At 34.4% G+C, this 12,308-nt stretch overlaps 1 protein-coding gene across 2 annotated transcripts; it reads left to right on the forward strand.

Annotated features, from left to right (window-relative positions):
• The first annotated feature begins 1,077 nt into the window (after positions 1-1,077).
• On the forward strand, positions 1,078-9,235 carry LOC18034779 (kinesin-like protein KIN-7N). 2 transcript variants are annotated; one of them, XM_006423920.2, is made up of 19 exons: positions 1,078-1,255; positions 2,208-2,497; positions 2,589-2,678; positions 3,216-3,334; positions 3,419-3,532; positions 3,619-3,700; positions 3,813-3,880; positions 3,969-4,046; positions 4,196-4,338; positions 4,424-4,526; positions 4,667-4,747; positions 5,004-5,072; positions 5,146-5,205; positions 5,307-5,459; positions 5,682-5,975; positions 6,405-6,488; positions 6,902-7,060; positions 7,156-7,425; positions 8,606-9,235. In XM_006423920.2, exons 2-19 carry the CDS (start codon positions 2,353-2,355, stop codon positions 9,038-9,040), a joined length of 2,547 nt encoding a protein of 848 aa, XP_006423983.1. In that variant the 5' UTR covers positions 1,078-1,255; positions 2,208-2,352; the 3' UTR covers positions 9,041-9,235. The 2 variants fall into 2 exon arrangements, with proteins under 2 accessions (XP_006423983.1, XP_024035433.1); XM_024179665.1 differs by having other exon boundaries at positions 8,618-9,235.
• The last annotated feature ends 3,073 nt before the right edge of the window (positions 9,236-12,308 follow it).

Consider the following 12,308-nt stretch of genomic DNA (forward strand, 5'->3'; position numbering starts at 1 on the left):
TCTCCTAAGACTATCAAAATGCCATCTCCAGCACAAGACCATCTCCTAAGGCTATCAAAATCCCATCTCCAGCACAAGGCCATCTCTTAAGACTGTCGAAAATAATTGTCTCATTTGCTCACAATATCAACTGGATTTTCAAAAATTCATAATCAACTCACGAAAATTTACCATTACCTATACAATTCGACTACAACATCAATCCAAGTGCAATTAAAACTGTCTCATTTGCTCACAATATCAACTGGATTTTCAAAAATTCATAATCAACTCACAGATATTTGGCATTACCTCTACAATTTGACTACGGCAGCTAACAACCACTGAAGCTGAGGGAGTAAAGTTGAAGCCAGCCGAGAGATGCAATCGACGATGAGAATGGAGGGGGATTCAACATCGAGAGAACAGAGACGACAGAGAAGAGAGAGAGCAGACCCACGGTGAGAGACCAACGTCGAGAGACCCATGGCTAGAGACCCACGACCAGAGACCAACGCCGAGCAGCACTGCCTGAGAAAGTTTGAGAATAGAGACGACAGAGAAGAGAGAGAGCAGACCCACGGTGAGAGACCAACGGCGAGAGACCCACAACCAGAGACCAACGTCGAGCACCACTACCTGAGAAAGTTTGAGAACGGAGATCAAAGAGAGACACGGCAAGAGAAACAATGAGATTTCTGTGAGAGCAAATGGAGAAAAGGTGTGTGTCGCGTGAGATCTATTGCGCGTGTGTTGTGGTGGCTATGAGTGTATCACGTGAGTTGGCTCATTTTATACCATGCACAAAAAGCACCGTTCGGTGCTTATTGTGGTGCTTAATGTGGGAAGAGTCTCATTTTCCTTTAAACAAACAATAATTTACTTTGAAGTACATGTGGTTTACTTAAAAAGCAAAAATATAACTAATTTATACAATCAATCAATCAATTAAGTCCTTACAAATTTTCCTTTTTCTTCACTTAGGTCCTTACGTCGCGAGGGTATAATTGTCGTAATTCACAGTTCAAAATTTAAAATGGACAATATAACACGAGACGTGGCCTTGGCCTTGGATCGATTGATTAAACTAAGGTTAAGAACAAACCCTAGTTAAAACTAACTAGAGTTAAATATCTACTGTAAGTCCCGGTCCCGGGTTCCAAAATTTGAATTTTTTGAGAACAAAGCAGAGAGCCACCAGAGAGCTTCATCACCTCCAGCCATTTTCAGACATTACAGATCTGAAAAACCATCAAGTTCGTTCATTTGCCCTAAGGTACGCTACCTTGTGAACCGCGTTTTTTTTTTTATTGCTTCCGGTTGGTTATTTTGAAGTTTAATTAGTTTCGTTTTTGATAATGCATGTTAGTTAGGGATTTTGTTTCCGTAAAAGGGTAATGGGTATCGTTGAACTGAAGCTAAGATTTGGAAATTTATGGATTTTTAAGGAAAATTTGGATTGTGAAATTTTGGGTTGATTGTTTAATGGTGAAATTTCGTTTGTAATTCATCATTAAGTGATACTAAAATGGTTAATTTTCATTTGTTTTATTTTAGCATGTTGATACTTTTCGGTGAGTGGTATTATATTGCTGTAGCAGTGTTAATTTGCTTGTTCAAAGTCTTGACCTTTGTTACTTTCCATAGTCAGAGATTCAGGCATTTTGCAGTTTTATGTTTGTGTATTTGGCCTTCCTTTGGGACATATGATCAACCCTAGCTTAATCCAGTGAAAATTCCTCATATGTTTTGCCACCCCTGATATTGAAGGGTGAGGGAAAGTGGCATTTGATAATCCATTTTGTCTTTGAGCTATTTTCTTCTTTCAATACCAGCACCGCCCTGATAGTGATATCCATGAATTGTGTATCCTATTTGGATGTTTATCGGTTCTGGAAACACATACGATTGAAATGTGTTTAAAAAGAAACTTTAATCTTTAAAAGATGGAATAAGAAAAGGAATGTGTTCAGTGCCCTCATCAAGGATCATAACTTACAGCTTAGGAAGAAAATTGTTTCAATGGGTTGAAAAGAAATTCCTTTTCTTTTGGTGATTGCGCTTTTCTACATCATCTTCCTTTCATATTGAATAAGATGCATATGATTGCTAATTTGCTATTTTTTAGTAGTTTCTAGGTTTTTAGTTTTTTCTTGTTCAAAGGCGTTACAATCGTTAGTTTTCATATTGCACCATTGGTTTAATTTGATTTCACATAATATTATTAGGTGACAGATTGATGTCTCTTCATAGGCAACATGACACTCCTGTCTCTGTGAGATTTTCGTGGAGTTGACTATAATTTAATATCAAAATTCATCTTCAAGTGGAGTTGGCTATAAATTACCTTTTTGAAAAATAGAAGACATAGAGATGGAGAAGATTTGCGTGGCAGTGAGAGTGAGACCGCCTGTCTCACTCGAAACCTCAGGTGGAGTCTTTTGGAAGGTTGAAGACAATCGCGTCTCTCTTCATAGGCAACATGACACTCCTGTGTCTGGCACTTCTTATGCTTTTGGTAACAATTGCCTTCATCTTTCTCGACTTGTCGTTTGACCTGATCTAGTTTTTACATTTAAGTCTGTATCTGAGTGTGCATGTGTGTGCAGATCATGTGTTTGATGAAACTTGCTCAAATGCCAGAGTTTATGAGCTTCTTACCAAGGACATCATTCATGCTGCAGTTGAGGGTTTCAATGGTAGTTTTTCCTGCTTTTTTTTTCTGTTTATGTTTGAAATTTGAATTTTGAATTTTGAGCTCATTTTTCAGCTTTGTTGGCTATACTGTTGATTAGAGAACAATTTGAAAAAATTAGTGTATTACTAGGATTTCGAGTACAACATTTTAAAGAAAGCATTTCAAGCACATTTAGGGTCGATGAGTATGTTTGGAATTGAGATACTGTAATTCACAACTTGGAAGATAATGCAATCACTAGTTGTTATTTAAGTGGGTGTTTTGTCTGTAGACATTAACTGTTGCGTTTAGTTAGTAGACATTAACCACCAAGTAAAAGTGGGTTATCAAACACTTTTGTTATTGTTCTCTCAAAGTTAATTAGGAAACAAAGTGAAAACCACAATCTTACTGAAGAATGTGTTATGTGGCTTAAGGTTTTGAAAGTTAGAATCAAAGGAGAGAAGTGAGTTATTCTAGTGTTTTTTAATAATCACTACATAAATAGAAGCACATAATTTTGATTTGGAAGCTGATTGTTTAGATGTTTATTTCACAGGAACTGTATTTGCATATGGACAGACCAGCAGTGGCAAGACTTTCACCATGAATGGTTCCGCTGATAACCCAGGAGTCATTAGTTTGGGTGTTAAAGATATTTTTGACGCAATACAGATGGTAAGAACCAATTGTACTGTTATGAAGTTTGCTGTGTGCTTACAGGTAACGATGATTATGATATTTGGTATTTCATGTTGGCAGATGTCCAACAGAGAGTTTCTGGTTCGAGTTTCCTACATGGAAATTTACAACGAGGAAATCAATGATCTCCTTGCGGTGGAGAACCAGAAGTTGCAGATACATGAGAGTTTGGAGGTTTGATACTGATGAAGCTGTGAAAATTTTGATAGTTGTTGAATTTGTATAACCACTGATTTTTATTTTTATATTTTTTTTCCTAGCATGGGGTATTTGTTGCAGGTCTGAGGGAGGAAATTGTCAATAGTGCTGAGCAAGTGCTTAAGCTCATTGAGTCGGGAGAAGGTTGAATACTATGTGAATGATAGTTTAATGCTTTTAATGCTTCTCGTTTATGCTCCTTTCGTATATTAAATATCAATTTGTTCTTATCTTTATTAGTTATTTTCTTTTTCAGTTAATAGGCACTTTGGAGAGACAAACATGAATGTACGAAGTAGTAGATCTCACACGATATTTAGAATGGTATATTTTTAATGTTTTACTGGAAATAAAGCTCCACCTGGTCATTATTATTTAAAACTCATTTTTCATTGTTTAATCTGTATAAAAGGTAATCGAAAGCAAGGGGAAGGACAACGATTCTTCAAGTGATTCTTCTAGTACTGATGCTATTCGAGTTTCAGTCTTGGTTCGTAAAACCATTTCTAACTACCTATTGACTATTTTCCTCAAATATATGCATATGCTTGTTGCCTCTTATTTTTTGGATTTGGCAAGTCATTTAATATTCTACAACTCTTTTTATCTGCCCTTTTTTTTATTTTGCATGTAATGTAGAATTTAGTTGATTTAGCGGGCTCCGAGCGCATAGCTAAAACTGGAGCTGATGGAGTACGTTTAAAGGAAGGAAAGCACATTAACAAGAGCTTAATGGCTCTTGGCAATGTGATTAACAAACTAAGTGATGGAGTAAAGCAGAGGTACTTGATTTTCCTTCTGTGTGTGATTGTAGATGACAGTAATGTTGAACAACAGTTTTTAATGATAGAATTCAAACTAATTCAGGGGACATATTCCTTACCGTGATAGTAAGTTAACTCGCATACTCCAGCCTGCTTTGGGTGGAAATGCAAAAACTTCAATTATTTGCACTATAGCACCAGAAGAGGTAACACGTTATTTATGTTTTATATTTTCTGTTATCTTGGTTCTAACTTTTTTTGTTTTGAGAAGATGTGCAAAAGGATTGGCATCTTTTTTTTATTTGTTTAATTCTGGTTTAATTAATTGACATCATGGTACATTTAGGATCATATTGAAGAAACAAAGGGAACATTACAGTTTGCCAGTAGAGCCAAGCGTATCACCAATTGCGTTCAAGTTAACGAGGTCTGTTTATTATCTTGTTTGTATTTCAATCACTCGCTTTTAGTTGGCTCGGATAATTTACATATAATGTTTTGATATAATAAGACATAGGCAGGACTTCAACTTAAACTAGTAGAATTTAGCAATAGATGAAATCCTTTGAGAATCAAAATACTGACACTTGCCTATGGCTATTTATGCCTATTTTGAAGCTGCATTTCACTATCCTTTTGGTGGAAATTTGAAGAGTAGCTAATAGTGGTTCAATTTGTCACAGATTTTGACAGATGCTGCCTTACTGAAGCGGCAGAAATTAGAGATTGAGGAACTGCGAAGGAAACTTCAGGTTGTGACAGTATGATATTAATTGTCCTCATACAAGAGTTTCAAACAATTAATGTAGTTCATCTCTTTTATAGGGATCTCATGCCGGGGTACTAGAGCAAGAGATTTTAAAATTGAGGAATGATATGCTCAAGGTAATTTTTTTTCTCCTTGTGAATGAATTTACAATTTATTTCTGAGCGCCAAGGCTAAGTTACGTGTATATAAATTATATTTGTTCATTTTGCAATTATAGTATGAACTAGAGCGTGAGAAGCTTCAACTGGAACTAGAAGAGGAGAGGAGATCACGCAAAGAGCGTGACCAATGCGTCAGGGAGCAACAGATGAGATTACAAAATCACAACAGTCTTGTTACTTCTTCAGGTGGTGATGGAAGCCATAGTGAGGTATGACATACTTATGCAAAGCACAACATAGAAATTAATTTAAGTCACAATAAAGATTGTTGTAATTCAATGTTATATGTATTCTAATCAATGGAAACCTGATCATGTTGAGAAAACATTACTTTGTGAATTAATTTGTGTTTAGCTAGTCATCACGTAAATGAATCTATTATTTCACTATTTTTATTATTAATCATACTAATATTCCGTATTTACTGGTAGGAGCAAAATTCTAAGAGACAAAGCTTCTGTGAAGAATGCAGTGATAGCAATGGTATATGCCAAGGAGGTGCTTTTAGAACTCCTTGCTCTAAGGCAGCTCCTAATGCCTTTGTTGTAAAGCGATCAAATTATTCAAGGCTACCTGAATATAGCCCACTTCCAGATACTTTTAGCAATGTGGCTGATGAAGATACTTGGTTAAAAATGAACAAAGGTTACATAGCTGACCTTGATTCACTTCAGATGACTCCTGCGACAAAAGTTCAATCCTTTCCCCTAAATGATGGAACTCCTGTGAGTTGTTATTACTGAAGTTCTTGATGCAATTATTATGTTATTGTAATGGTTATAATCAATTCTGTTTTGAATAATACATCTATTATTTCTTTTTCTCCTTTAGTTTCAAGTTCTTGGGCTCTATAACATTGACAAACACTGTTCAGATTGCTTTTTAACTTGCTATGTTTGTTTTTCCATTTTTATACCCTACCTTGGTGCTGGAGAAGAAATATGCTAAATTGGAAAATGTTTTGGTTTATAGTTTGTCACCCATCTATTGGAGGCTTATCTTTTTAAAATCATGCCAGCTAAATATAACCTAAAATCAATTATAATTAATTTTCCATGACAGTTAATCCTATTAGTCACTCATTAGGAGGTTTTTGTTAGTAATTTTAGCAATTGCATAATTTCACACTGTTATTTTAATTGGGCTCTTGTCAGGGTTGTTCAAATGAGAACTACAGAGATGTTCAAAAGCTCAAAAGACAATTAGAAAATGTCACTGAAGAGAAGAATGAATTTCAGGTTGGTACATAGTCTTGTTTATGTTATAATCTGAATTTTCAGATCCTGCGTATGTGCTTGAACCTGCACTTGTAAAATATTTTTCATTTGTTTATTCTATTTTCTCAAAGATGAAGAATACAATTTTATTGTTGTGAATTGCACTTCTGCGTCTAGCTAATCTGCTATACATTGTAAGTGCTACTAATGGGTATATAAGTGCAAATTGCAAGTTCGAGTTTATAAAATAATCCTTCATAGCAAACATAACATAAGAGAAATAGTTTTAAGCCCTAGTTTCTCAATAATATTGCTTTTGAGCTCTTTTCTTTTTCCATTCTAAGTAAATTCTCTTACAGCCTTGAACCAATCAGTTTCTCTTTTATTTACATTTTGACATGCCTTTCTATGTTCATGCTTTAATGTTTTTACAGAGAAAGTACAGCGAGGAAAAAATATTGAATGCTCGATTAACTGGGGAGATATCAGAACTTAGACAAGAAGTACTTGTAATTCGAGAAATCCCTCGAAGACTATATGAATCTGTTGTGAGTTGCAAGGACTTTTATGAGGATCTTCTGTGTAGCATGAAGGTGAAACTTGTGCATTATGCCAGCAACGTTCAAATTTTTTCTTCAGATATTCAAAGAACTGATATTTACTTTCTGTCCTTTTGTATGTGAATTAGAGCTTTGCAGCTGATGGGGAATCTTCCACTGCCAAAAAGCTTGTTAGCATCAGTGAAATTGGCTCCAGCCTTTTCTCAACTCTGGAAACCAATTTCTTGATGGCAATGGATGGTGACAAGTCTTTCTCCAAGAATGATTCTCTAGTCCGAGAACAATGCAAGGTATTTCGTGAGAAGTTGAAAAGCACAATTTCAGCACTGATACTGTCAGAAAAAGCACCTATTGACAATAAGCAAGGAAAGAATTCACCATGTAGTTGCAACAATAAGGTAGCTGCCTGGTCACAATTATCAAGATATCATATCTCAATTATGCTTTTATTCTTTATGATGTTTGTGCTGTTTGTTTTGTCCATATTATTACCTCCGTTGACTGAGTGGTAATAAAAAATAAATTATATGAAAGTTTTGTCTTTATTGTTTATTTTGGCCATAAACCTCTGTTGACTGAGTGGAAAAAAAAAATTAAAATTATTAGAAAGTTTTGTCCTTTTTTTCCCAATAAATTGGGATTCATTGTAAGACCTTTTTGATTGGCCATGTTCTTCTTCTTAAAATCATAGAACAGATTAAACTTAAACTATTTATAGTATGACTTCTAGAAAATGGCATGTTTTCTCTACTGTAGATCCATCTTCCCTAAATTTCACAACTGTGGTATCTTGTTGATCTAACATGGCATAAAGCTACTTTCTCGAGGAATAAATTAAGGATAAACCTTGCTTTTAATTTGTTTGGAATTATGATCCTTAACAATTAACAGTTAACACTCTGTAAATCTGAGTTCAAGAGCTAGAAAAGCTTAGTAATTTTTTTTTTCCGGGAACAGAATGATACCTATCAAGGTTATCAAAATAGAGTGATCTCATCAACTATGTACTGTGTACCATGTGCTAGTTATGGTGTGACAGAAGTTCAACTTCTGAACTAGACCAAAAAGTTCAATATATTAGTTGAAAATCATATCCTGAGGTTGCTCATGGACTGCTATGACAATTATTTTTCTATCTTAATTAGGTTGTTTGTGCATCCAGTCTGTGGCTTTTCTTGACATATAATATTAGTTTTAGAAATGAAGCCTTGACTCGTATGTTGCAATGCACCAGATGTTAAAGGTTCTGGTACGAATAATTGATGTCTGCTAGTTGGAAGACTTCAAATTCATTCCTGCATATGTGCATACTATGTTTTTGCCCAAAACCAGAACATTGTATCCAGTCTTTTGCTTTTCTTGACATATGATTTTAGCTTTAGAAATGAAGTCTTGACTCGCATGTTGCAATGCACCAGATGTTAAAGTTTCTGGTACTAGTAATTGATGTCTGCCAGTTGAAAGACTTCAAATTCATGCCTGCATATGTGCATACTATGTTTTGCTCAAAAATAAAACATTGTAGGCTGCTTTCTATTTTTCTATTTTCTTTAAGATTTAGTTTTGATTGCGGTTAAGGGCTGTGCTCAGGAAGAAGAATCTACTTGTTGGAAGGAGAAATTGAGCAGTGAACTCAATACCATCAAGGAAAAGTACCACGGCTTGGAGAAAGATTTAGATCTCAACAACAAGTTTCTGGAAACTTCCAAAGAAATGTATGATAGCTTGGAAAGAGAGTTTCGGCTGTTGCAAGAAGAGCGAGATTCTTTGCTCAACAAAGTATCCGAATCATCTCAAACACTTACAATGGTTACCGACCAAAAGGAAAATGTCTTGAAGGATTATAACACTGAAGTAGAGAAAAAGAAAAATCTCGAAGAAGAGATTAAACAATTCAGCGTGGCTTTTGCATGCCGGCAGAAATCGCTTGTTTCTTTCCACAGTGATCTGAAATCAAAAATCGAGAAACTGAGAGCCCAAAATCCAGTTTCTGTACCCAAATCTCGAGGGTAATACTCAACATGAACTTTTGTTATGCTACTATGCTTTGTAGTGTATTGAGAGAGATCATTTCTATCTAATCCACATTATTTATTCAAGTTTTCATATTCTTGAATTGGAGCTTGTTTATGCAGTTGCAAGGGAATGTATTAGGTACTTCTTGATATCAGCTTGGTGTCATTAAACAGTTTCTGAGCTTTTGAAACAGAGATCTAAAAGTTACGTCTATAAATTCATATATTTTAAAATTTTACACAAAACTTCAGAATCCTAAATAAGATTATCAATCAAAATGTTAAATAGTTAAACTCTTTTGTGTTTTGGTAAGATCTCAAAGAAACTGGTTTGCGAGTTTCGGAAAAGGCTGTTGTTGCATGTGACGAACTATTTAAATTTCTTTTTTCACAAGCTCCAAAATTAGGATTACTTGAGTGAGGACCATTTTTAGCTCTTGTTCCGAATCTTGATTCTTTTGAACACAATCTTTTTTTCTTTTTTTTTTTTAAAGTTTAAAAGACAATGTACTCTTATCATAACAAATATTTCCCTTTCAATATTTCGCTAGATATTGTACAAAATTATTATGCTCAAGTCTCTGTCTTGCACTCTATCATACAAGCAAGTTGCCGTCTAACACATTTTTAACGCACGCAAGTCTTCTTCATACATGCAAGACTTATCTTGTACTTAGCATGTATTGACAGATCCTGGTGCGGTGTGATTACAGGATAACGTCTTACAAAAACGTGCAACTAAAAATTTAGAAATGGATTTCATTATTTCAACTTTCACAAAATTATAATTTTTCAATAAAACTACAAATTTTCATATAGCAATTTCAAAAGACTTTGTAGTAACTTAGTTGAGTATTGTTCTTACGCTAGAGATTTGGTAAGGAAGAAATAGAAAAGAATTTTGAAATTTTCGAGTCATACCCAAATCTCCGAATCAAAAGAAAAATTTGTTATTTGTTTGGGGAAGAAATGGAAGGTCAATAATAGAGCGCCACGTGTCAATGAAAAATTACATGGCTGACCAGAAGGTACCCGACCTACACAAGATACTGCTAATAGTCAAGCTGATACGCGGGGTGCCCCATGTCAGAAGTGAAATGGATAAAGAAATTGTCCGGAATATTCGCTGCATAAAATATCTCCATCGCCCAGAAAATAATATTTGATTTGGAATAATCAAATAAGGAATATCTTGTTGGAAAAGAAGGGACAGCTGGCTGCCATACTTGTCAAAAAGTAAAGGACAACACACTAAAGACAATAATCATCCAGACAGCCTCTACTGAGATATCCAAGACTACCATGCAGAATGCACCATGTGTAAAAAAGAATAAACCTAGCAAATAACGCCCTACTCGTTCTCCAAGCATGCTCTCATTGCTCTAAATGAATATACAAGCCAAAGGAATGGCATATTCTTAAGGGCTGATCAATAAAATTTCTCTTGGTGGCAGGCGACCAGGGCACCCAGGGCACTCTATATGAAAGCACTTGGGTTCTATTTTTCTCACTCATGAATACTCACAGCAATACACACAAAAAAATAGGCTGAGACTTTCTTCAATCTCCAGCCACCATTGTTAAGGGCTTGTAAGCTCTTAACATCTAAAATATTGCCAGTAAATTGACTTGAGCGTCGGAGTGTGATCGTCGGTCACTGCCAGCTCCACCTCTAATCTCTCTTCTCTATTTTGCAAGTTAAAAACAACTCATAAGCCAACTATCATTCTAGACTTAGGTCTTCCAAAGCTCACTCACTTCTTCCCTTCACTTTCAACCTCTGTTCTAAACCATCTCAAATAACGCACCCTGGGTTACGCGAGGCACCCCTATTATCCCTAATACAAATTTTATTGTTTTTAACTAAATTTTTGTTTCTTTTTCCTTCATACCAAAATTTAGTTAAAAACATTATTTATTTATGAATTTGGGACAAATAATTAAAGTTCCAAAGAAAATTGGAGATTTTTCTATATCGATTTGGATCAAAGTCGTTTATGAATTGAGTTTTAAATTAATAACTTACGATTCATTATTTTATTTGCTTCTTGTTTATGGGGATCAAACACCTTCTCAAGCATCAAAAAGTTCGGAGCATGTACTGGTAGTTAATAACATATTTAAGGTGGAGAAAATCTCGAATCAATTTTTTATTCTCCTAACGGCCAGTTATAAAAAGTTACTTAAAGACTACTCTAATCGAGTCCTCAAAAAATTACTTGATACCTTACTACTACAATAAATTCAGTTATAGTGCAGTCCGATAAAAAATATATAGTAGATTACAAAATTATAGGATTTTTGAGAATTTAATCTGATCAAACATTCAGGCTTTAATAGCTTTGATGTGAATCTAAACTAAGTTAAATTGTATTCGTTAATAGCTTTGATGTGAATTTCCAAAATAATAATAATAATAAATTTTAATGCATAAATCAATTCAATTTATCCAAATCATTGATGCGTGACTCAATAAATATTTATGAATCTAGGTTGAAAAGTAAATAAGCTTAAAAGCAATAATAACGACGTGGATCAACAACTGAAATTCGTATAAACAGGAACAAAATAGTGAACAAAACCACAAAATCAAAAAAGGAATATGAAAGGGTCCATAGACTAATAAGTACAGCCAAAGGGGAAAGTCGAGTGATCTCAATCATAATGTATGTTATTATCTTTCAATTTTTCGATAGGAACATATACCAATTTACATAATATCAGTAATGGTGCGGTCCCATACAAAAAACCACTAATATGAATCAAAGGAATTTGGCTCAAAATTGCTTATCTTTTTAACGAATTAAATTGAGTTGAATTGAATTGAATGGTTCCCACACGTGCAAAAGGAATTAGTCGGTGAATGAAATTGACAAGCAATTACCCGAAACCAAACAAGAACATCAGGGACAACTAAAATCTAATGTGTGGTCATTTTCTATTTGATTCTTAGAAACAAGTAAATGAGCAGGGAAATATTAATAATTCATGAATTATTGTTTCTTGCTTCAATGGAATTTTCTTTTTAATCAATTTTTTTTTTTATAAATTTTCATTGAGGGTTTATTTTAGTTCATTTGGTAGCATGTTGTTATTAACAAATAAAAAGTGCTTTTCCAAGAAATGGTATTAGATTTATGGGGAAAGTGTTTTGCTATTAGTACTTTCAATTGTTTCTTTTTTTTCTTTTTTGGGGGGGTTATTCAAAACATTTTATCTAATCTTTTTGGTTCAACAAAGTAAGACTATGTATACTTTTTGTAAAC

This window comes from Citrus clementina, unplaced genomic scaffold, assembly GCF_000493195.1.
Source record: "Citrus clementina cultivar Clemenules unplaced genomic scaffold, Citrus_clementina_v1.0 scaffold_8, whole genome shotgun sequence".
In the NCBI taxonomy this organism is placed as follows: Eukaryota; Viridiplantae; Streptophyta; class Magnoliopsida; order Sapindales; family Rutaceae; genus Citrus; species Citrus x clementina.

Excerpts from the sequence above, each read along its gene's own strand:
- LOC18034779 (XM_006423920.2), top strand. The coding sequence starts at position 2,353 with ATGGAGAAGATTTGCGTGGCAGTGAGAGTGAGACCGCCTGTCTCACTC. Across the intron at positions 3,533-3,618 it reads AGATACATGAGAGTTTGGAG|CATGGGGTATTTGTTGCAGG; the intron begins GTTTGATACTGA and ends TTTTTTTCCTAG. Across the intron at positions 4,527-4,666 it reads GCACTATAGCACCAGAAGAG|GATCATATTGAAGAAACAAA; the intron begins GTAACACGTTAT and ends TGGTACATTTAG.